The following is a 22,994-nucleotide window of genomic DNA, read 5'->3' as shown; positions in this document are numbered from 1 at the left end:
GATGCCAGCAGGCGAAATTAAAGAGAACAGTGAAAATGCCCACCATGTGCAGGTTAAACCCCCACTGCTAACAAATCAAGTGTAATTAAGGAGTCAGAGCAACGTAGAGGGTGGATGGATCTCACACTGCAAGGAAAACATCTTCTTTCTCCCTTATGCTTCCCTTCAGTGAAGTATGTGTCTTTGTAACAAATACAGATTATTTTGTCTGCCTCTTCTTTTATCAGGGTTTCTTTGAGGCAGAACCATCTTTGTTACCTTTTTGTCATCCTGAATGCTCCCACTTGTTCCTATCGAGATCAAATTAACCACTCCCTCTGCATATCCCACAGTCAGGCTGAAGACAGAGGCAATTTTGCCCCACACTTCCCACAGCAGAGCTGTCCTGTATGAACTAGAGCCTGACATGAGTTTGAGAGCTTTGCCATCTGAAGACATACCTGCCAGCGTTTCCTAAAACATGGAGGCACCACCCGTGTGTTAGAGCCCACCTTTCCTGAAGTCCAGCTCAGAGCGGAGGCTGCTGCCAAAGCATGGTCTCTCTGCTGTGCTGTCCTCTCCTACGGAGTCTAGGGCAAGCATCCCAAGTGTCCTGTGCACAGCTCTCCTTCTCTGAGCCAACAAACACAGAAGCAGTATTCTCTTGGATAACAGCGTGGATACTTACACTCATCATGTTATAGTAGTTGGAACTGTTTAATGTTTTTTGGGGGACCCTGAAGTTTACCAGAAATTCACAGCCTCATTTTGATTTCTTCTTGGATTTATTGCACATTCTTAACCATTATTATTTTTAAAGGCATAAATGATAATGGCATTTATTCAACTTTCTTTTTTTTTTCTTTTTTTATTTTCTCCTTGATATCTCTCAGTGCTAGGAACCAATACCCCTTTCCAAGATGTACGGATGTGAAACTAATATTGATATAAGAGGAAACTGCAGCATTTGCTGTTCAGAGGGGTGTTCCACTGAGTTTTTTTCCTGACTCGCAATGCCAGGTAGTACTGATGGAAAACACTCAGTAGATGTGCATTTAACATGAACTTGCTAGGGAGATAGGGAAGTTTCCTTATTAAAACAGACATTTCTTAGTAATAAAACTCAATTATCGTGTCAGCCTTGACTTAAGGCACATTTTAAAGAAAGTATCAATTTAATAATCACTCTTCAGCTTGAAATGTCATCCCTACTCTGATTACAAGTAAACTCTGTAACAACTGTAATTAAGAGAGTTTGAAGAAAGGGAGTTAACTTTCAGGTTTTAATTGTTTTGCCTGCACAACATGACTTGCAGCACCTTGTGGAGCCCAATTACTCATTTTGCTACAGGTACACACGCTCCTGCAGGCCCTGCATTTTTCCTACTTAAAACAGTGAGTAAAGCGGTGGGGTCATAGTTTAAGAGTGAAGCGGTTTATGGTAATATAAATATTAACAAATACCAGAAAAAGCAGTAGCAAGATGAATTCAGAATGCAAGCTGGTGACAGCACGTGTGTGGCTGGAGAAATCCAATGGGACAGGAAAGAGAGATTAACACCAAGAAACGCTCGCTGTTCTCATGTCTGTACGCCTCCTCGGGAAGAGGGAGGAAGGCCAGGAAACAGGTTTACTGAGATTCATGGAATTACTCTTCTCAAAGAGCAGTGAGAAGAAAGGGTGCCCAGGCCTGGTGGACAAGAGAAAATTCAGTGTCTGCACAGCATTAGGGTACTTGGGAGTATTGTGAGAGATCATGGAGGCAAGGATGAACAGGGACTATTCCTACCTGCCCACACCTGTTCATGTAGCAGCTCCTGGAAGAGGTTCATGGTCTCTCACCTACTGTGACAACACTTGTGTAGCTGTTTGGGCCAATAAAGTCATATGGAAGTGGGAACTAGAAGTGAGAAGAAGTGTGCCTTAGTACATCAGCAGTGTTGCCTTCAAAGGCCAGATGACATTGAAGAAGGAAATCACCTTGCTGTCCAGAACAGAAGAGTGTTTTGGCAAATGCAGTACTTGCTGCTTGAAGCTGAGTTACCAGCATTTTGCCTGACTAAGCCATTCAAACCCAGCGAGCCTCTTCAGGAGAAGTATTTCCCAGCTAAAATCCTGTTTTGGACACGGTCTTAACATGTTTGTGCTGAAATGAACTGGCAGGGCTGTGAGTCCTAAATGAGCAGGTCCAGACTCACAGCAGACTGCCCTGACTGTGCTGCTTTCCTGGCTAATGGGCTTTTATTGTTAATGTGGCCTTGGTGTGATCAATGGACGTTGCTATCCTGTCTAAGAGAGTTTCTGAACAAGGATACTTCTTGCTAGCCTGAGTGGGTACAGGTTTGGTAATGTGCCGCCTGTGACATCTTTGCTGGGAATAAATGTGTGATACACTTAGGGGGGCTAGCATCGGCAATTACAGATGCCACATTATGGTCAAAAGGCCACAACTTCATTAATATGATGCCTAAAGGCATCCTCCTGACAGCCGTGGAAAGAGGAGGAAATGACAATAGCCTGAAGCACTCATCAGCCTCTCCTCCCTTTTTGGCACTGCAGAGCAAGGCGTACTGCAGCAGGCCAGAGCAATCCTGCCAAACTGGGCGAGATTGCCTAATCCCACCTCCCTGTCTCCTGCACTGCATCAGGGAACCACTGAGTCTTTCCAACCCGTCAGTGGTCTCCTGCCCTCCATCTCCATCAGCACGACTATCCCATGGCTGGCGTCACTGTAAAATCACCTCAGCAAGGATGTCAGCAGCAAATGAAAACTGGGGGGGGGGGGGGGTGAACACAGCTGTAGTATGGGGCTCGGGGCTGTGAAGTTGCACAGCAGCTGCTGTGTTTTATGACCAGGGGCCTGCCCACCACCAGAAGCTGGTCAGATGTCAAGGAGGAACTTTTCTTGTACCCTTTTCACCCACTCTTCCACCCCCACAATGTAGGTGTCTCTGAAGTAAACCACCATGCAATCTTTCCCTGCTATGGGTGAAACCAATGCCATCCACAGCAGCATCCCAACCTGAAGTCACTGCAACCAGGGCAGCGAATACAGCTCACACACATGCAGGAAAGCAGTACAGTCCAACAGAAGGCTTTTCCTGCAATAAATAAAGAAATGAGGAACTGCCTCACAAACTTTGTAAATCTTTGTTTATGGCTGGTACTCTTTCTGACACGTCTCGATCTCTGAGGTCTGCAAGCGTGTCTTAATATCTACTGATGCAGAAGGTTGGCCCAGGTTGGCAGGTTCATAAATGAATGCTTTGGGGAATATTCCTGAAGTTTAACTTCAGCCTAGGAAGCTCTGCTGTCTGGGCTTCCCCTGCAGGCAGGGCAGCAGGACAGGCTCATCTGAGGAGACTTCAGAGCTGAGGTAAATGTTCAAAATCCATCATGGGGGAGTTTTCCCCTCTCCTTTGGCTACGGAGAGAGCCTCCGGAGACCCATCCCCTGAGGCTCAGTGTAGCCTTTGGGACTACTCCCCTCTATTCCTACCCCTATTATTGAGCAGACACACCAAGAGAACCTGCTGAATTTGGGGTTGTGCTAGCTGGTATCACCGAAGGAAAAGATTTCATAGTGTGTGACTGGGGAGGGGCATTACCTGACGCCCCATCACCTGCAGTGGTAGACAGAAGCTGCGTTCCCCCCAAAGGAAACGAGGAGGCTAAGAGAGCTCCTGTCCCTCCCGAGCTGGCCAGGTGACAGTAGCAACCAGGAGGCTGTAGCAAGGCACAGAAGTCCTGCCTCTTTCAGCTTCCACCTTTTACGAATGTCCCAATCCAGTGGCTCATTGGGATGCCTGAGAGCAATGTGGGATAAGCGGCTGACAGCCGCTTCCCTAAATGCCAGTTTTTATCCCCACCCGGTGAGGGCTATAATGCTGCTTCCAGCAGCTTTGACTCCTGTGGTCCTTTTCTTGTGATCCCACACCACTTTGGGTGGCTGCTGCCCTTTCTGTAGCATTAAAACGTAGCCGCCCTCCTGCCTATCCCATTTATGAATCTCAAGTGAAATATGAAAACACCTTTCAGCAGACTATAACTAATGCACTACGACTCCCACAGGTGGGAAGAGCAGTACAGTCCGTGCTCCGTTACCAGGGATAAAAGCCACAATCCCGGGGAAGAAACTCTAGGCACAGCGTCGGGGCACACGAACTGCCCGTGTGCCCATGTCAGAAGCCAGCAGCGGGTCCAGCAAACTCGGTCGGCTCAGATTTGTCTCTGCAAGCGCGTGCTGCTGGGCTGGCGGGGACTCTGCAGCTCGGGCTGCTTGACCACAGGTAATTGCACGCCGGCTGCGTGCGGTCACGTAATGTGTCCTGCACCACGGTAAGGATTCAAGGGGGCAAGGGTGACAAGTCCGGGTCAAGCGGGCAACCTGACCCTTCCTAAGCGTGGATGTGGTTGTTCCCCTACGGCGTCTTTTCCCGCAGCATCCCCTCCGCACGTTTGCCACCTATCACGCAGGATTTGACATCTCCGCATCACACGGCGATTTGACATCCCGCCTGCTCCCTGGGCACTTCTGGCTTTCAGCACCCCTCTCAAGCACCCCGGGGGGGGCTCCACCAGCATCCCCTCGCCCTCGGCGGGCGGCAGGGGGGTGCCTGCCGATCTCCCCCAGCCCGGGACCCCCCGGCAGTGCTGCGGGGGGGGGCAGCAGGCTGCCCGCACCTCCCAGCTCGGTCCCTCCAGCGCCTCCCCGCGGCCGCCGCGGCCCCCCCCCCGTCCCCGAGCCCGGCGCCGGCCCCCGCCCCGCCGCCTCCTCGCTCCTCCTCGCGGCCGCGGGATTCCTCCGGCTGCGTTTTTGGGGCCGCCCCTTCGCACCCGGCGGCGGAGCGGGACGGCGCGGCTCGGCGCGGCGCGGCGCGGCACGGGACGGCACGGCGCTGCGGGAGGGCGGCGGAGGCGAAGCGGGGCGAGGCGGGGGGGGCTCCGCCCGGCTCCCCTCGGCGGCGGATGCCCGGCGGCCGCCCGCAGCCCGGGAGCCCCGCGCGGGGCCGCGGCCAGGCGATGGGCGGCGGGCGCTGAGCGCGCGGCGGGGCGCGGAGCGGGGCAGAGCGCGGCGGCGAGGAGGGCGGCGATCCCCGGCCGGGGCCGCTCGGCCATGCCCTTCGCCAAGAGGACGGTGGAGCCGCAGAGGCTGTGCCGGGCGGACGAGAGCCGGGGAGCCCCGGCGGAGCCCCGGGAGCCGGGGGCGGCGGGCGAGGAGGAGGCGGCGGCGGCGGTGCTGATGGTGCTGGACCTGTGCGCCGTCAGCAACGTGGCCCTGTCGCGGATCCTCCGGCAGCTCTCCGACGTGGCCCGGCACGCCTGCACCCTCTTCCAGGAGGTCGAGGCTGACATCCAGGGCACCCACCGCCGCGTCCGGGCGCTGCACGGCCGCATCGCCGGCCTCCAGGGGGCCGTGCGCGGCCTCGACCCCAAGCAGGAGGCAGTGCGTAAGTAGCGCGGCTCGGCTCGGCTCGGCTCGGCTCGGCTCGCAGGGAGCCCCGTGGAGAGGGGGCTGCCCGCCGGGGAGAGGCTCCTGCCGGCCGGGGAGGGGGCGAGGATGGGGCGCAGGCGGCCGGGGGGGGGGTTCTGCTGCGCCCCCCTTTGCTGGCCGGACCCCCGTCCCCGAGGGGGATGCTTGCCCCTTCGGAGTGAGTCCGGCTTCCCGGTCGAAACCCTGAGGGCTGGAGCAGAAACGGCCACCCCGCTAAGCAGCAGTGACCAAAGCACCTCGCCTCTCTGCGGCTTGCCATGTAAAATAAGGAAGTTTGGTTAATGACTTCTGTCTGTTCAAAGAGTGGCCCTGAACAGCCGGGGAGGGAGGGAGGGGACGGGAAAGATGAGGGCGATCCGCCGCTTCTGTTATGAGCAAGGAGGGCTTGGATCCTGCTGCTTCTCCACCCGGGCTATAAAAGCGGTGACAGGCTGCGTAGCGCTAGCAGCTGCTGATTTCTGCTGAACATTGCTCGTGTTTACAGCAGCGTAATGGTTTTGTGCTCTCACTGACGCAGACGCTTCCCGAGCGCTTGCGAATGCCTGCTTTCCGTAGGTAGGGCTGTGTACCGGAGGTCCGGAGCGGCACAGATCGGTGCTGGTCCTGCCCTCCTAATAATCCGGCTTTGAAAAAGGAATGGCTTCAAAGGGGATTTTGGCTCAGTTTTTTGCCTTCTGCTACTCCCCTCAAAATCCTACGTATCTCCGGTGGGTATAGGGAGGTGGGTTTACACCGGGGTAAGCGAGAGCGTGCCCTCTTCTAGGTGGTTTTAATGAACGTGCCATTTAAAAAATCGTGTTCTGTGTTTCCTCCCTACGGAGCGGTGTGGAAGAGAAGTAACTCTTCTAGGATCAGAGAAGCTGTACTGGTTAACGAAACCGAGCCTTAAGTATTCGGAGCTGTTTAAACTAGATCCTTGGCAGCTGCGCGGTGACTTTGCTGATGATATGTTAACATACATCAACTACAGGTCAGCCCGACGGAGGCTTTCTGTGGTTTCAGGACTAGTGTGCAGTCAGAGGAGAGGGCTGGGCTGTGATTGGAAACCGCGGTGAGCAGCAGGGCTGGCCGGTGTGGTGAGGGAACTGTCTGAGGAAATGAAACTCCTCGTATCACGTTCGCATCTGCAAGTCTTTGGAGCCGAGTAGCTGCGCGCACATACTAATGTAAGCGAGAGCAGAGCTTAGCCCGGCTAATCCACACGGCTATTTTTCTTTGTGGGTTGTGCAAGTGCGGCTTGTTTTCAGATCACGGTGCAAAACCGTGGTATTACAGCACAGCTATGTCATGCGCTTAATTGGAGAGCCTGGCTTTTCCCCTGTGATGATAAACGCAGAGTCTGCATCTCTGCTCATTTTCTGTTTTCCTTTAAATCCTTCACTTTTGGTCATGATCTGCCGCGGTCTGGCTGCTGCTTCTCCTCTCCCCTGCATGCAGCACAGCGTGCAGTGCAGTGCCGCTGCTCTTGCTGCAGATATCCCTCCGGCTGGCTAGCCAGGGGCTCCTGCACAGCGCTGCTGTGTGCCGCTGCCCGTCCTCCCGTAGGTGTGCGTCCTGCCTCCAGCTGTACAGCTGCTCGCAGGCACATCGCCCGGTCCTTATCGCGCTGTGCTGCACGTGCTTGAAGCCTGACAAGTCTCCTCACCCACCCAGCGGGCACGGCTGCTCAACTTGCCACACGCTCCGGCTGCTTTTGTTCCCCACCCAGTGTTGGACCAAGACAGCTGCACTTGCATAGTGCTGCAGCTGAACATCGCAGCTGGGAACCTGGAGCTGAGCTGCACCGTGCTGCAAGTCTTCTCCTCGCATCCTCCAAATCTGTACACGTCCACAGCAGCTCCTCCGTTTGGCCTGCAGTCTGCTCTGCGCTCCCAAGGGCCCAATAGAGCTGCCTGGCAGGAAGCTGCCCATCCTTGCCGTGGCGTGTAACGAGAGCGTGCTTTCTCCTTCCTAGGCTGACACCTCCTCCTTCATTGTTACTTTCAGCAAAACTATGCTAATGTTTGTTTTAAGCATGAAGTGCCTACACATTTCATTCCTGGCAGCATTTCACTCCAGTCACAGGACCCATTTGTTCTCTTCAAAGCAACAGAGCAAGCTCAGGGCTGCCCTACCTTACCAGCCTTGCATGAAGGCATGCTGACTTCCGCATCCAGCAGCAAACGTGGGGACGGTGGGCTGGCTTCTGGGCTGCCTTTTGGTTGTCCGGTCTGAGTACCACACCTAAGACTAACTCAGAACCGACTGGAGATTGGGCTCACACCACATGGAGCATGGTTGTGGTAGGCACCCGAGTCCTGTCTGTAATGGTGCCACTGAACTCGCTGTGTATCATGAGTTTGGAGGTGCCGGTCTGCTCAGCATATTTACCGAGGTGCTGCATATTGGCGTGTTAGAGTAGCAGCAGCATGGCCCAAATGTACATTTTTTATGTTCTTGGTTACAAACTACTGGGCTATCTCGCCACAGTGAGACGTTCTTGGCGTTGTAACGCCGACTGCAGCACAGTGATTTGAGAGTAATGCTACCAGACGTGCCCTAGATACTGAGCCGTGACATTTGAAGGCCTTTTTCTCCACGCCTCGTAAGCCAGCTGGATTCCAATTTCCCTTGTGATGAAGGGACGGTCTGGGAGAGGAAAAGGAAACGATGGGCCAGATCCATCTTGGCAGCTAACGGAGCCAGTGGTTACAGAGGGGATTCCGTAGCCCGATCCAGTCCGTGGCAGTAACAGACATGATACCAAGGGGAAGGAGGTCAGGAAAGGAGCTCTCTTGAAAATAACATATTGTACAATTTCATGTAATAATGGCGTATTTGACATCAGAAATTATGTATTGTCGCATTCAAATAAAACGCTGGTGTTGGGTCCAGGGAATATTAACAGAAAATTGAAATGAATTAATAACAGTGTTTTTCTTGTAATGTTTATCACCGTGGCTGTTGTTTTCCTGAGGACTTACCATTTTCAGCTTTGTTGCTATTGAAGTGGTAAAGATTTGCAAGACTGGGTATGCTTTGCTTTAAGAAAAGTGCTTGAACTGCTTTGCTGAGCTGCTGTTGGAGGGATTTACCTATGTGTTTACTCTTTTGGTTCTGGCACCATTCGGAAAGTGTGATTGGACATCTTGTTAGGCACAATAAAAGGCAGATTCTGGGCAGTCACAAGCAGGTCATCTTCAAAAACTCCGGGTCCCTCGCCCCTGCCTTCCCAGATGCTGCTGGTCCTTTCATCTTTCTTACAAGCCTCTGGCCAGCTAGCATCTTGCAAATATGAATTCTTTCCCACCCTCTGCCTGGAAGAGAAACAAGGGTGAGAAATGTTTTCCTGCTCAGCTCCTGAACTAACTGCTTTGCCCTTCTGCCACTCTAAGTACTTTGCTGCTTTTCATCACGATCAGCTCCAGGGTCTGCTTCTAAAGCGGAACCATGTGGGAATAGCATGACTGTTGTCAGTCCTGCTGTTGCTTCGAGTTTTCTTATTAACGGCAAGAGAAATGAGCAGTGTGATATTCGTTTCATAATCGTGGTAACGCGGAACCGTAGAAGTGCTGGATTCGTGTGTATACTTGGGACTGAATGCCTCTGTCTGCACTTGTGAGAGATGATTCCTCCAGATCTGGCAGTCTGAGTGGAACAGAGTACTTCTCAGAAGCTGATGATGTAAGCTATCTTGCTTTCTGAGTAATCGATAGTGACTGGGCAGCAGATTTTCAAGCCCTGGTTAACAAGATCGTGTTTGCACCCTGGCATCCCAGAGAATTCCATGCATTCCAGGCTTTTTTTCTGAAAGCATCAATGTGTTATCAGAAGCAAATCTTTCTGAAGGCTGTATCCCTTCCAGCAGTTGCCTGTTGTATCTTCATTGCACCACTTTTCCGTTCCCGATTTTCCTATGTGCTCACATTTAGTAATACAGCTGTTCAGGAGTGTGGGCATCCCCAGTGTTACTGTGTCCCTCAGAGGTCCCCACACATCTGCGGTGAGCTCCCCGATACTTTTCTCTTCTTTACAGAAGTGACAGCATTGAGATAAAAAGGACAGCTGTGAACTGGTTCTTTATCATTTTAGACTCTGCATTAATTTATTCTGTTTCATTGAAGTCAGTTACTGGGAACAGCCTTGCTAGTTTCACTTTTGCTTTTGGTATGTTTCTTTGGGATTTTTAGATTGTTGTGATGGTGGTGGTGTTTGTTTGTTTATTTACACACCCATATAATGCTCCTCTATTTGGGTTTTGAGCACTACAGGGAAATGTTTAATCAGTTGTAAGGTTCTGATTTGCTTTCTGCTGCAGTTCTACCATTTCTACAAAAAATGTGTTGGATCCAAAGCTCAGCAGATAATGCCTCTCCTCCTCCTTGGCTTAATGCACTGAAACTTCGGTTGCAGCTGAGCCTAGAAACCTGCACCCTGATGCTTCAGTTTCAGGACATGATTCCACCATAAGGCCACCCCAGGCTAACTGCTGGTGGTCACACTTGCAGAGATCTTCAGGAGGGTGCACCAGACTTTAAGAGTAGGTGCCCCACTGAAAGAAAAAAGAAACAAGTGCAGCTTGGGTAGGTAAGTGCTGCATTTTATCCCAGCTTCGCAAAATCCCAGGGAATTCAAAGTGCAGTTTCCATTGTATGGATTTCCTATTGTGCTGAGGCACAACTGTAGACCCCCACAGGTTGGATACATTTACACAAAAGCGTCTCTGGTACTGCTGGAAACAAATGAGAACACATTTCTAGTTTCCTTTAAGCCTGTATTGTAGTGCTTTATAGTGCATAAGCGTATCTGTGCGTAAGGGTAGCTACACTTTCAGAAGCATGCACTACTGTGGTTTGGGGACATGAAGCACGAGAATGTATTCACAGCTCTCTTTGTACATCGAAATCATATTCACTGGCAAATCTTCACTGGGTGCATAATAAAACTTACGAAGAAAAACAGAATTGTACGATGGATGTGGTAATCAATTGCCTTCAGCTTTGTGTCCTGCACCCATCCAAATGGAATGACACAGCCTCTTCGTTTGTCCTTTTGAAAGTGGAGGAGGGCTTTTTTTTTTGCTTTTTTTTTTTTTACGCCAGGTGTGTTTTTTGTTTTGGGGATTTCTGTTGGTGCCTTTTTTTTTCTTTTTTCTTTTTTTAGGATTTGTGCTTGCTGTCGCTTATTTGCTTGTTTTACAGAGCTCTACTGTCTGGTGCACTTGACTGTACTTTTCCCATTAATGCAAATAACCCGGGTTGTGGGTGTGGGAAAGTTGGATAATTTCCTGAGTGCTTGGCTTCTTCTAAATGCAGAGGGCTGTTGTCAAGTTAGCAGAGTCTGCAGGAGTGGGAGGCCGAACCATTGGTTTTCCTGTTTACCTTTTACTACTGTCAGAACAACAAAGAAATGTAGGAAGAAAAACCTGCTAACTTAAGCATCCCATTTGTACCTTGCCCATGACATTAGATAGAGCGCCGTCAGTTAGGAAAAAGATTCCTTATCTTTGTTTACAGAGTTGTGATAGAAAACCTTTTACCCAAGAGCACGACCGTAAGGAGCCTGGGGTTGAGAGATTTTTCTCATCCATTTAGTACGTGATAGAACATAAGGGGAGGAAATTTGTCAGGTCTCTCTGGCAGAGACATAGTGCTTTCGAAGCTGTTGTCACCTTCAGTCACGTTGACTAGTGTAAAGCAGACTCTGGCATCTTTGCAGATAAAAGCAGAGCATGAAACCCTTTGTCCTCTTGAGGTCAGTGGGACCATCAGTGGAAAGGCTCCGAGAGCTTAGTGCTCAGGTAGAGTCGCTAACCTTTATCTGGCACAACCTGGTAACAGATGAATAGCAGACGGCTGTGGTTTTCCTCTGAAGCCATTCTCTGTTAAACAGATGTAAATCTTCAGGAATTTTGCTGAATTGCATTTACGTGGTCTTCTGCTGGCATGGTATAGAAGGCCTTTACCTTTCTGTAGGTGCTTTCCATCCCACAAACAAAACTTAAACTGATGTAAGAGATTTGAAATGTTTGAGGACTTTGTTGCTGGATGGAGAGCCTTCTGGACAAAAGACCTGACATCCAGTTATAGCCGAAGCTGGAATCCCGCCTCACTGCAGCCATATAGCTGCACAGTATCGTGGCCATTAATGGAACTTCCTTCTGGCTCATACTCACGCACCAGACAAGGGTCTCCTGGGTGTTTATTGAAATCCCGGTGGAAATAACTCGACTCCTTTAAGACCAACGAGGTCTCATTTACCCAGGAGTTGGACTGCAGAGAAAATGGAACCAGGCCGGTAAGACGCTTGCACTTACCTTGGACCTGATGACATAGGATGAATACTTCCCACAGCCCCTTTAAAACTCTCTTTTTCTGTTTCGGATCTTTTATAGTTTAATGTATATGGAGATGTGAGACGAGAGTTTCGGTGAAATCAGAAGAGACGTTCCCACTTTCGGTTGGTTCCCCTGCTGATACAGGGGAGATCTGGAGATTAAGAAACAAGCAGGCTCTGATAACTAACTGAGGATATGGGAAGGTCATTCACCTGTTTATTCACATACATAAAAGATGGTGGTTTCCCTTTATGACAGATGAAGGGCCTGGAGTGTTTCCAAAAACCCTATTGCGTAATTCTCAAATGTCCTTGGACTGAGGGAACGATTTGCAGGAAGCAAGGATAAATACCTGGTATAACGGTGCCACTCAGCTGCTCTTCTGGTTCAGCAGGGTAGCACCGGCTGCTGGAAGAGCCCCTAATCTGACACATTTCCTTCACACACGCCTAGGTGTATCGCACCCAAATCAGGGACCCACGAGGGAACTCCTGGAAGCAACGTTACGATGCCCAAAGCGGGGAAAAAAATACGACCAGCTCATGGGAATAATACACACACGCATTTTAAAAGCATCGCCGCGCAGCTGTGTGGTCTTCTGAATCGGAGAGCTGGGATTTTCAAAAGCTGCTCTTTCCAATCACTTGGCATCTCCATGTAATCGGAATCTGACATCAGACTCTCCACTGGAGCTACTCGAGCTATTAGGCTGTGAAGAGCAGAAGCTCTCTGTGTTACTGAGTGTGCGGGGGGGTGGTGGTGGTGAAGTTTTTTCACTTCCTTTGATGTATTAGCATCAAGAGAGGGAGTCTTAGCTTCATTCCTAATTGCTTCTCGTCTTTGAATTTATATACCGATATGTAAGTAACTGCAAAGGGAGATAGCGGAATTTATAAAAAGTTCAAAAAGGCAGGGCTTAGAGCATGATTAAAATAAAAGATAGCATACAGTGCGTGCTGTTTTTAGCTGAAGCATCTCCCCAGAATACTTTCCATTTCCATTTTCATTATATCTAACTGCTTCTAATGCGCTGCTTAGTTTAACAACTGGCATGTTTTTAGGGTAGATTTTATACAAGATATACACCCACTGTGTTCTTAACTAGAGACTTTAAATTGCAGTATCTGTATTGGACAATCTTTTCTTATACCTTCTTGGCTGAAGGCAGGAAGAAAGCAACAGTGATGGGAACCTAATTAAGCCCATGGTTTAATTACACCAGGAGTTGTGTGCTTGAAATGCTGCTAGATTCAATGAGTGCTGCGTGGCACTGCCATGCTAAGTCCCAGCAGAGAAAGGCTTTTTTTTTTTATTATTATTATTTTTTAATGGGATCACTGTAATTCTTACAAAGCCACTGTGGTTTTCCCTTTCTTTTCAGCCACGGAGGCAGTTGGACTTTGAGCTATAGCCACTCGGGCTGAGTCCCTGAGAAAGTTCGGAGGAGCTGCCTTGCTAGCGTGTGCATGTGATTAAGGAGAATGAGCATGGGGCGGTGTGTTTGTGCTATAAATATGCATAGCTCGCTCGGGCCTCCGCAGCTTTTCCCCTGCCTTCTCAAAGTTTTTTTGTTAGCTTGCCGATGTTTGAAAAGACCTTTAAGCTGGCCTGGAGGGAGGGCACGTTGAGGGGAGAAGGTGCTGATCCTTCTCGGAGCTGTGAATCAGGTCATCTTGGGGAATGAATTACGTCGGGTGCATTGAAAAATTCCTCTCTTGGCACAGGCTTTGGATTGCTTTGAAGGCAAAACTGGTTTCTCTATGGATGCTCTGTTTTGCCCGCGTGTTTTGGTTTTGTTTTCAAAAAAGCTACTACTGAGCATTGTTCTCTCCAATTTGTGGCCGCCTGTGACTGCAGAAATGAGATCTTCCTGATGGGGATCAGGATAGGCAGCAGTAACTTGCTGTGATGCTAAGAGGCACACTTTTTGTAACATGGTATGCATTTCACTGTGGCTGGTATTTAGTGAGATATGATAAGGGATGAATTAATTTTAAGTGAAGTGGGAGACTAATTATGATTAAACGCTTTCCATGCAAATCAAAATGGGTCCAAAGAGAAGGTACTGCCCAACTCCATTTCCCTCATTGAACCTGAAGTCTTGGTCTCCCCAGCAGATTGCATGAAGCCTTGCACACAGCACGTCAAAGCTGCGTTTTCCCTGTAGGATGGATTATTCTGACAACACAGTTTTTAGCCTGGTTTCTTACTGAAACAAGAATTAAGGGATAGCACACTCCATGAGTGTGTAACAGGGGAGGAGGTGGGCATACCTATGTATCTCACAGCAGCCATTCAGAAATTTTGTATCTGTTATTCAATTACAAGCTCAGCTACATTGCCACAGGGTAGGAATCATACAAGAGGCTGCCAGGTAAAGGAGAGAACAGAACTGCTGCTGCATTTGAAGGATGGGCTTATTCTTTATTAGACACCAGAAAATCCGCAGGGAAAGAATCCACTATAAATGCTCCAACCCGATTTAAAAAAAAAAAAAAAAGTGCTCCAGTTGGAGCTCACATTTTCTTCAATGTGAAAGTCAGTCCTCTGCACAACATAAAAGCTGGAGAAAACCAGGCTTCATTAGTTCCGCTGCTTGCAAAACTGCTTGTTCGTGTTCCTCTTTCCCCTTTAGAATTACTGATTATTTCTTTCCAATTTTAGTCTTTCTTTTTTTTTTTTTTTTCTTTAAGGGGGACACACACGACTTATGCCTTGAATGACTTTCCTTTTGGACCATCCTATATTTTGCTCCTTTTTTTCATGATGGTTTCATTAAGGACGCACCTGTGCCTTCACTGTTTACCTCCGTCTTAACAGTAAAGACAACCCCCTCTCACTGTGAGAATGAGCAGTATTAATTTTTATGGCTGTGGTTTATTCTCTATTGATTATCTTTAATGTGGTGCTGTCTTGTTCAGTTAATAAACTACTGATAATCTGCTAATATTTAATTAACCACCATCCCCCAAACGTAACCTGCTTTTAATAGACATTATAAATGCATTCATTGTGGCTAGCACATTAAAATCACTGTTTTAAGTTCCTTTACTTTGAAATTGCACTCTAGCTGAAGTATATTCTGTGGCAATCATCTTGTCGTTACTCTGCTAATAGCCTAAAATAAGTATCACTACTTCATGATTTCAGCAATATTTTTTGGCCACTGTTATAGCTCCACCGGCTTGATGCAGCTTGGTGCCCAGGCAGAGGACAGATAAGCTGTGTTCTGGACAAAATCCTCTAATGGAGAACTAGTAGGCTCACCTGAAGATCTGCTGTTAGCTCTCCATCACCGTGAGGAAGCGGCAGCTCAGCTGGTGTGAATTGGTACCCAGAGCTTGTGAGCCATCCCTCTGGAGCAAGAGTGGCAAAGCGATGCTTGGCACGCAGATCGCAGAATCACAGAATGGCTTGGGCTGGAAAGGACCTTAAAGCCCATCCAGTTCCAGCCCCCTGCCCTGGGCAGGGACACCTCCCACCAGACCAGGTTGCCCAAAGCCCCATCCAGCCTGGCCTTGAACACCTCCAGGGATGGGGCATCCACAGCTTCTCTGGGCAGCCTCTCCCAGTGCCTCACCACCCTCTGAGTGGGGCTGGGCAGCTTGTGTGGGGCATGGGGCTACCCAGGCATCAAAATTTCTGCTGTCTGCCAGCTGTGCCACCCATCCCTGGGCAGCAAGTCGGCAGGGACACGGTAAGACAGCCGTACTGTACAGAGAGATTGCGCAGTTGCCAGCCATGAGAGGAGAGTGAGACAGGCCAGGCATGTGAGTCTGTTTCTCAAAACTCTGAGCCCCCATCAGGCAACACTTATTTACTACGCAGGTGGCAGAGCCCTGGCACAGGCTGCCCAGAGAGCTGTGGGGTCTCCTCCTTGGAGATCTCCAAAAGCCGCCTGGGCCTGGCCCTGGGCAGCCTGCTCTGGGTGTCCCTGCTTGGGCAGGGCTTGGAGAGGTGAGCCCAGAGGGCCCGGCCAGCCTCAGCCACGCTGTGAGCCCGTAACTGAGCTGCAGGACCTGTGTTTGGGGTCCCTGTTGATGCTTGGCTGCCTGTTAGTATAGATACAACACAGGCTATTTACCCGTATTGCACTGTAGGCATTTTTAGGGACCTCTGTGAATACATGCAAAATTTACAGGGCAACTCTGTATCAGATCCAATGATAAAATCATCTGCCTACAGGTACAGGGTAGAAATGAGCAGCACCCCTGTTCGAGGAGTGTTGGGTCTGCAAGTGAGCAAATACATTACAGCTACCTTCCACATCTAGAACGTGGCTATTCATTTGTGAAATTGTCCAAGTGGAACTTAACACAAATTATTAATGTAGATTAGAAGTATTTTTCATTTATCTGCTTGTTCCTAGGTGCTGTGCTGAAGAACCCATCAGAATGGCAATTCGTTAAAGGAAATGAGAGGAAAGTGCAAAATATTGCAGCTCAGAGAGATTATTTTTTTCCTTTCTGGAATTTGACTTGCTGATTGGCCGTAGGTCTGACCTGACAAGCAGCATCTCGGACTGAGACTAAAAGATTCCGTTGCCATAAAACAAACCAGCGTGCAGACCTTTCCTAACAATAGTTGCAACTGAGGAGGTTTGGACAGCATTTTCTTCCTCAAAATTCTGTGTGTCACTGGAAGGGAAACACTGTTTTAACTATCTGTATACACAGAGGTAAAGGAGGAAGATGAGTGGAAAATTTGGGCAAGATAGCATTGGTCACTGAGCTTAGAAAAGCTTAATAGAGGTGAGAAGAATTTTTACAGCTGTATCGGCAGTGATGTGCTGAAAACATGGGGAAAATATTCAGCATTATAGCCCTTATTACAAAGTTAATAGTCAAAGGTAACTGATGTGTCTCATTCTTTGCCTTTTTGACTTTGTGTCCAAAAGCATCTTGTGGTGGAGGTCACTTTCTTCCCTTCCCGTCCCTCTCACACTGGAAGATTAGTCTAGCCTTGAGAGGTTGTTGTGTTATTAATGCAAATTCTTCATCTGGATCTAATGTGTGATCCTGCCACAGAAGTAGCGTACATCTTGCTTGGGGATGTGGAAATGATGCTGTTTTTTTGTTCTTATTATTCTGACTTGCAGAAGTGAAGCCTTTGCTTTTGAATCAATTGCCCCTGCTATATTACAGCAAGGATTGAAAAATGAAAATGTAGAAAACCTCAGCCTAGTTCATGAAATTAATTCTTCCAAGAGAACAGATGGGAAAATGAAAAGTAAAGTGATGCAAGTCTACAGCGTAGTTTGCAGATTCACCGAAGAAATGTTTTATACTCATATTTACCGTTTCATAGAAATGTCTCTCCTCTGTTCCCTTTTGAGACAGTCCAACCTTGGGCCTGTTTAAATACATCTCTGTAGAAGTTGGCACATGCTGACCTTGTTTGCTGCAGTCTGTTCTTCTGCAGCTTCTTGATTCTAGTGGCATGAGCCAGATGGACAGATCCCTAGAGCTGAATGCTGGATAACATAATTAAATGCTCCAGTACTGGAGGCTGGAGCTGGCTGACTCAAACTTTGGCCAACACTTCAATACTTCCTAGTCCAAGATATGTCTGCTGTGTCAAAGTAGCTTTTGTTTTTTCTTTCAGACCATAGTACTTGGGTATGAGGATGTTAAATTATATACCAAGAACATTTTAACCTGTGTGACACAGAGCTCTCTCTACTACTTTGTGTCCTGATGGCACCACAGGAACATTTTACAACCTTGTAGAGCTATGTGAAAGCCTACCTGATTTTTTTTTTTCAAATCTGTCCAGACATTTTTCTGCTGCATTTTGGAGCCGTGGATGTCAGTTGTGAGTGTCACCTGAACCCCACTCCCTGGAAGCCCCATGCTTGTGCTCTCCTGCCCAAGCACCCTGTGGGCACCAGGATGTGACTCTGCAGGTCTCATTGTGAGGTTGGCATCTGAGGAGCCTGGTTTCATACTGATGGGGAAACCAGGTCAGAGGTCTGTCTGGTGTCCTTCACCCTTTTTCCTTCCTGCTTTCCTATGCCATTTATAGCAAGGGAAATGTCTCCCACCTCCCCTTTCTTGACATGCCACTTCGGGGGCGCTGAGCAGCTGGTGTTTCTTACTGGCTTCATCTTTGCAACCCAGCTGCTTTCTGAGGCAACAAGCTCCCCTACACAATGTTCATGGGCAGCGGTGTTGCCCTACCTGGGTGCAGTTCAGCCTCCAAAGGTGCTGTGCCAGCGAGGTTGCATGGGAGGAGAGTTGGCAGCAGGGCAGCGCGGGTGAGGAAGTTGTCTGCCCTGCTGAAAAGACCACTCACTGAAGCTGTGTTTGTAGGAGCTGCATGACACAACACGGGTTGTTTAAAATAGCTCGGATATTTCTGGCCTCTACTTAGAACGGGTCTGAATCTGGAGATCACTCTCCTCCTGAAAAAGCTGCATCAAAAGGAGGTTGTTTGTCTGTTAGTCCCTAAGTACCCTCTTAGTCTGTTCCCTCAGTTTCTGCTGAAGAAACATTAAAGTTAGGGCAATAATTAATTTTTCCATAATGGTACTGTGGCTTGTGTTGTGTATTTGTAGCAGGGAGATAATTACAAAAAAAAAAAAAAAGGAAGAAAAAAGGAGATTGTTAGAGCAGTTGCATGAACCCTAGAAGAGCCAGCTCAGGCGACCAGCGCCTCCTCTCTGCTTTTACTGCCAGGGCAGTTTTCCATCAGGAAAACTGGCAGTTTTCCATCACTCTAAACGTTAGGCAATCCATCCCATTGTAAGGTGGGTTCGTCTCTTGCTGTTGAACAGAGAAAGTTTATAGATCTCATCCTTAGATGAGTCCCTTAACTTATGTTAAACACTGTAGGGTGAAGCGTGAGTACTGCCATGGGCTCCGTAGGCCTCAGTTCCTCAGCTCTGTGGCGGGCCCATCCCTTCTCCTCAGGGGTGATATCACGCAAGGAATGAGGATGAGTTGGGCTGGGCTTTCTGGTGGTGGTTGCTGTACAGGTACCCAGGCTCGCTTTGTCAACAGTGAGCAATTTGCGGGGCCGAGAATTTTCCACATCAAGAGTGCTTCGCTCCTTCGTGGACAAATATTTCCAGCTGGTGATGCCATTCTACCTAGTGAAGGTAATACCTCTAGGTGGGGTATTCCATTCCTCCTTCAGTAAGCAGGATTTCTTGTTGCTGAGAGCCACATATTTTTCCTCTTGAGGATCAACCTGAAGTTGGACTGAAGATTTTGCAGTTACAATCTTTCTTTTGAGGCTTGGATCATAGACAGCGAGCTTTCTTATGTTACAGACAGCATGTCCTGGTTAATTACAGTCATGTAAAGATGAGGTTGTACCGTGGGACTTGGTTTAATTAAAAAACGGTGCTGGGAAGTTTAGTAAATGTCTGATGTGTTCTATCTGGCTGCCGAGTGCTAACGCTGCAGTTCTCTTCAGGTGCGCTCTCAACTTCAGTCAGAAAGAGCCAACTGAGCTTGACATCTGCTCCAATGAAAGGGGAGGATGGATTTTCATTATCTGTCCAACCAGGCTGGTGTCTGGCACTGCACTTTTCACAGCTTGGGCTTGCGCGTGGGCTTTGGGAGAAGGTTTGTGCAGGTAGCAGTGTCAGAGGAAAACTCGCAGTGCGGTATCTAAGGCTTTCCCTGTGTAGTGGAAAAATCATCATCGTGCATGTGAAGTACGGACTTGGAAGAACTTTGTGTGGGTGGTCTTATTTTGATTCTTCTCCCCCTAGACCCATTGCCTTCCCACTCACGTATACTGAAGTCTGTCATCTATTTAACTTGAGCTTTTCTAATAATCGCAGATAATATACAACAAAACCAATAATAAAGCGCATGCATATACAATCTCTCTGATCTGTAGGAGCCACAAGATCTCCTAGACATGCTTTTTGTTAATACTGGCTTGTGAGAGACCTAGCGCTCCATGATGCCCATCTGTTAGCAGCATGTTTAAATGTGATTAATGTGAAAGTTGCAAGAATTGCAGATAGCTTTTGCTAGTCTACAACAGAGTCTGTCATTGCTAATATTTCACAGTATTAAGAGCTTAACATAGTAAATCTAATGTTATGGAGAGCTGTAGCTTTGCTTTGGTACCATCATCTTACTGCATTATTAAGCTAATATTTTCTTTTCTTCTGTAGTTCATAAGCACAGTAGAGGCAGTGTAGGTACCATTCACCAGCAGAAGAATATTTAAGTGATCATATATCTATGAAGGCTCTCAAGAAAAATTTGCTACAGCATAAAAGGACTCAGGAACATTGAATTTGTTTGGGATTCCTGAGCAGTGCTGGCCAGAGTGGGTTGCATTAGGTGTCAGCTCTCCCCCAAAATCCTTGAAGAGGCTGGGGAAGTCACAAGCGATTTCTTGCCATGATAATTCTTTTCCATGACCAGGTAGAACTTAGAAATCATTTTGGCTTACCCAGCCATGACGGCAGGTGTGCCTCCCCAGTAGTGCTGAGGGTGCTTAATCAGAACTGCTGTGTCTTTAACAGAGAGCGAGGGCAGGGTGAGCAGTGTTGTGGAAGGAGCCGGGACTGCCTGCTGGAGCAGGTTGACACTGCGGGAAACAAATAGGGGAGGACCCAGGGAGGGAAAATTGCTTTCTTCATATAGCTGCTTGTGTTGGAAGGGATCAAAGAAACCATAATGAGTCAGTATCTTTCTTTCTTTCTTCCCCCCCCCCCTTTTTTTTAAAGAAAATTTCTGAAGAATGATTCAATTAAATAGTCGTTTACTCAAGATCTGCAGGTGGCTTGTAAAGTGTAATTAAATCTCCCTTACCTTTTAAACCCGGATCTACAGCTTTGTTCATTTTGGTGGGGGGGGTGCGTGGAGTTCCCCATTCTTGGATTCACACTGGGAGGTTGGTAGAGGGGAGGGCTTGTTATAAAACTAACCATTTTGTGACATGATTACAGGGTGCTTTTGGTTCCAGCAGGGACAGCAATAGTGCTTTGGTCCAGGCATTTCAAAACTGCTTTTAATCCGTAAGATCATCAGGTGCTGTAGGACAAATTGAGACCTGCCTTTTGCTGAAGCACCCCCTGACTCCATCACACACAGCTTCTTCACAGCAGACAAGCAGCTTGTCCGCATCCAGTCATTGCAGAGACTCAAAATCAGATCAGATCAGATAGCAGAGTGCTTTCAGAGGGGTAGTTACAAAGTGTACAGTCCCAGAGATCAGACCGGACTCTATGGGATTTTCTAGTTCTTTTGTGTACCCCTCTATAATCCAGTCTCTGAAGCATTTATGAGCTCAAGGTGCCATGATTAAAAGCTTCAAGCACCATTCTTTTTCATTTAGCCTCTAAGAGGATGGGCACCAATTCCACTGCTCTGAGCTGTTATGAAGACTTGCAGAGAAGACAGACCCCATTTGCCTTTTGTAGGCTGTCAGTCAGACCAAGCTCAGTGAAGGGGCTTTCTCCCTTGCGTGGTAACACACATCACTGAGAAGATGAAACCGTTCAGTTCTGGACCCTGAGGGCTGCTGTGGCACACCCTGGGCCTGTGGTTTTGAGTACTGCTCCTGCCCTGTGCTGTGGGTTGGGGAGTGACATCCAGTGTCCTCACTCTGTCCTCAGTGGGAGTTCACGTACCAAGGGCTTCAAGTAGTGAGCTGATATGAGGAGCATGCAGCAAGTAATCAGTCCGGGACCCTGCTTTGCTCTGCCCCCTCCCCTCAGCTCTTTGCAAGATTTGGCTGACGCTCCACAAGAAATCCCAGCAGCTTCCAGGATGGTATTTCAAAGCTTTGCAAAGCTGTGCGTGATAGTGTAAGATCTGTTTGCAGGAGTCATTATGGATCAGCTCCACCCTGTACTTGTGTTGCTGGGGTATCCCTGGAAAAGGCTACTTTCCCATGATTTGGGGGAATCTTGGAGACAAGGGAGTGAAGGGAAGGGGCATTCAGCTGCACCTTGAATGTTCACTTAGCTTTCAGCTCACTTTTTTCGCTGTGAACATGTCTCCACATTTTAGGAAAGATGATTCAGTAAACAAGTGCATGTGTGTTTGTCTTCAATGCCTGCCTACTCAGGCAAGGGAAGCATAATTTAGCTGCTAGTTAGTGCTGATGTATCAGAATTGGCAAACACTGAACACTCCTGCTACTGGATCTGCCCCAGTTGCTTGATGTGCAGCGATGAATGGATGAACATTCACCAATGCTGTTGCACAAACAACCAAGTTAATAAAAAGCAGCTGATTATGTCACTGCACGCCGTAGAAACTCCAGAGCAGCACTGAGATTATTTAAAAACAGATGTTCTTATCTGGGAGCTCTTAGAAAGGTAGAGCAATGGTGTTTAAGGAAAAAGCAGCACACAACAAAACTCAGCAGAATAGGCACAAAACCACATCCATACCTTGTCCTGAAATGATTCAACGGGGAGGACTTTTGTAAGAATTTTTGTCTTGGAGCCTTAGCCTGGGTCTGAGTTTGAGAGTGAACTTAGCTTTGAATTGTGTCACTGATAATTGGAGCCGCGCTGGCATTCTCCAGCAAGAGAATTAACTCACAGGGAAAAGTTTTTTTTATTATTTTTTTTATTTTTTTAAGGGGACACACTGGAAAGAAATAGCAGTTGGAAAGAGAATGCTCTGTGAAAACTGGAATTATACAAACCAGCTGTCTGGCCTCACATAAAATTATATCGGCCCTTTGTACCTCCGTGTAAGTGGTATTTAACCCTTGCTATCATTACTGCGTACCGCCGAGACGGATGAACTTCCTCAGCTGATGCCTGAGCGGGGCCTGGGAACAAAGCACAGGCTGACGAGATTGTAAGAGGACGCTGGGCTGTCAGCAAGGCCAACCGTTAGTTCATTATTCAGGCAGACAAAGCTTCGTGCCCTCATGAATCACTTCTGTGTTTTTTTCTTTCTTCCCCTCTCGGAGGTAGCTCACGAAAAGAAGCAGGCACGTAGAGCAGTCACAGAAAGCTGGGTTATTGTCTCCATTAACGTTTTTCTGCCCTCTGGAGGCAAAAGCTGTCCTGTTGCATATGGCCTGGGTTGCACCAAGGCTCCCTGCTCCCCAGGGGCTGGTGTGGGGCGGCGTGCGCGGCCTCCTCTGCACATCTCCCCGCACAGCCCCTCCGGTAGCTGTGAAATGCCTGGGAACGACGGGCAGTTTGGGACCCCCCCAGCCTTCCTGTTGCTGGAGGGGGCATGAACACCTCCAGAGAGGTGTTCCAGGGCTG

The 22,994-nt window shown here is 48.4% G+C and overlaps 1 protein-coding gene and 1 long non-coding RNA gene across 3 annotated transcripts in view; one reads left to right on the top strand and one right to left on the bottom strand.

Annotated features, from left to right (window-relative positions):
• The first annotated feature begins 4,825 nt into the window (after positions 1-4,825).
• Positions 4,826-22,994, top strand: part of NHS (NHS actin remodeling regulator) — a 249,242-nt gene continuing 231,073 nt past the window's right edge. For both annotated transcript variants that reach the window (XM_080603220.1, XM_080603219.1), the window contains exon 1: positions 4,826-5,428. In XM_080603220.1, the coding sequence (XP_080459346.1) occupies positions 5,095-5,428 (334 nt within the window). In that variant the 5' untranslated portion in view covers positions 4,826-5,094. The remainder of the gene's footprint in view (positions 5,429-22,994) is intronic.
• The window catches only part of LOC308199292, a 161,694-nt gene continuing 150,711 nt past the window's right edge, over positions 12,012-22,994 (bottom strand). Inside the window, exon 2 of the long non-coding RNA XR_013954561.1 lies at positions 12,012-15,692. This is a non-coding gene — a long non-coding RNA (uncharacterized lncRNA). The remainder of the gene's footprint in view (positions 15,693-22,994) is intronic.

This window comes from Anser brachyrhynchus (assembly GCF_964034855.1).
Source record: "Anser brachyrhynchus genome assembly, chromosome: 1".
Classification (NCBI taxonomy): Eukaryota; Metazoa; Chordata; class Aves; order Anseriformes; family Anatidae; genus Anser; species Anser brachyrhynchus.
The sequence above is the reverse complement of the archived record's forward strand: the minus strand, read 5'-3'. Positions and strand labels throughout refer to the sequence as shown.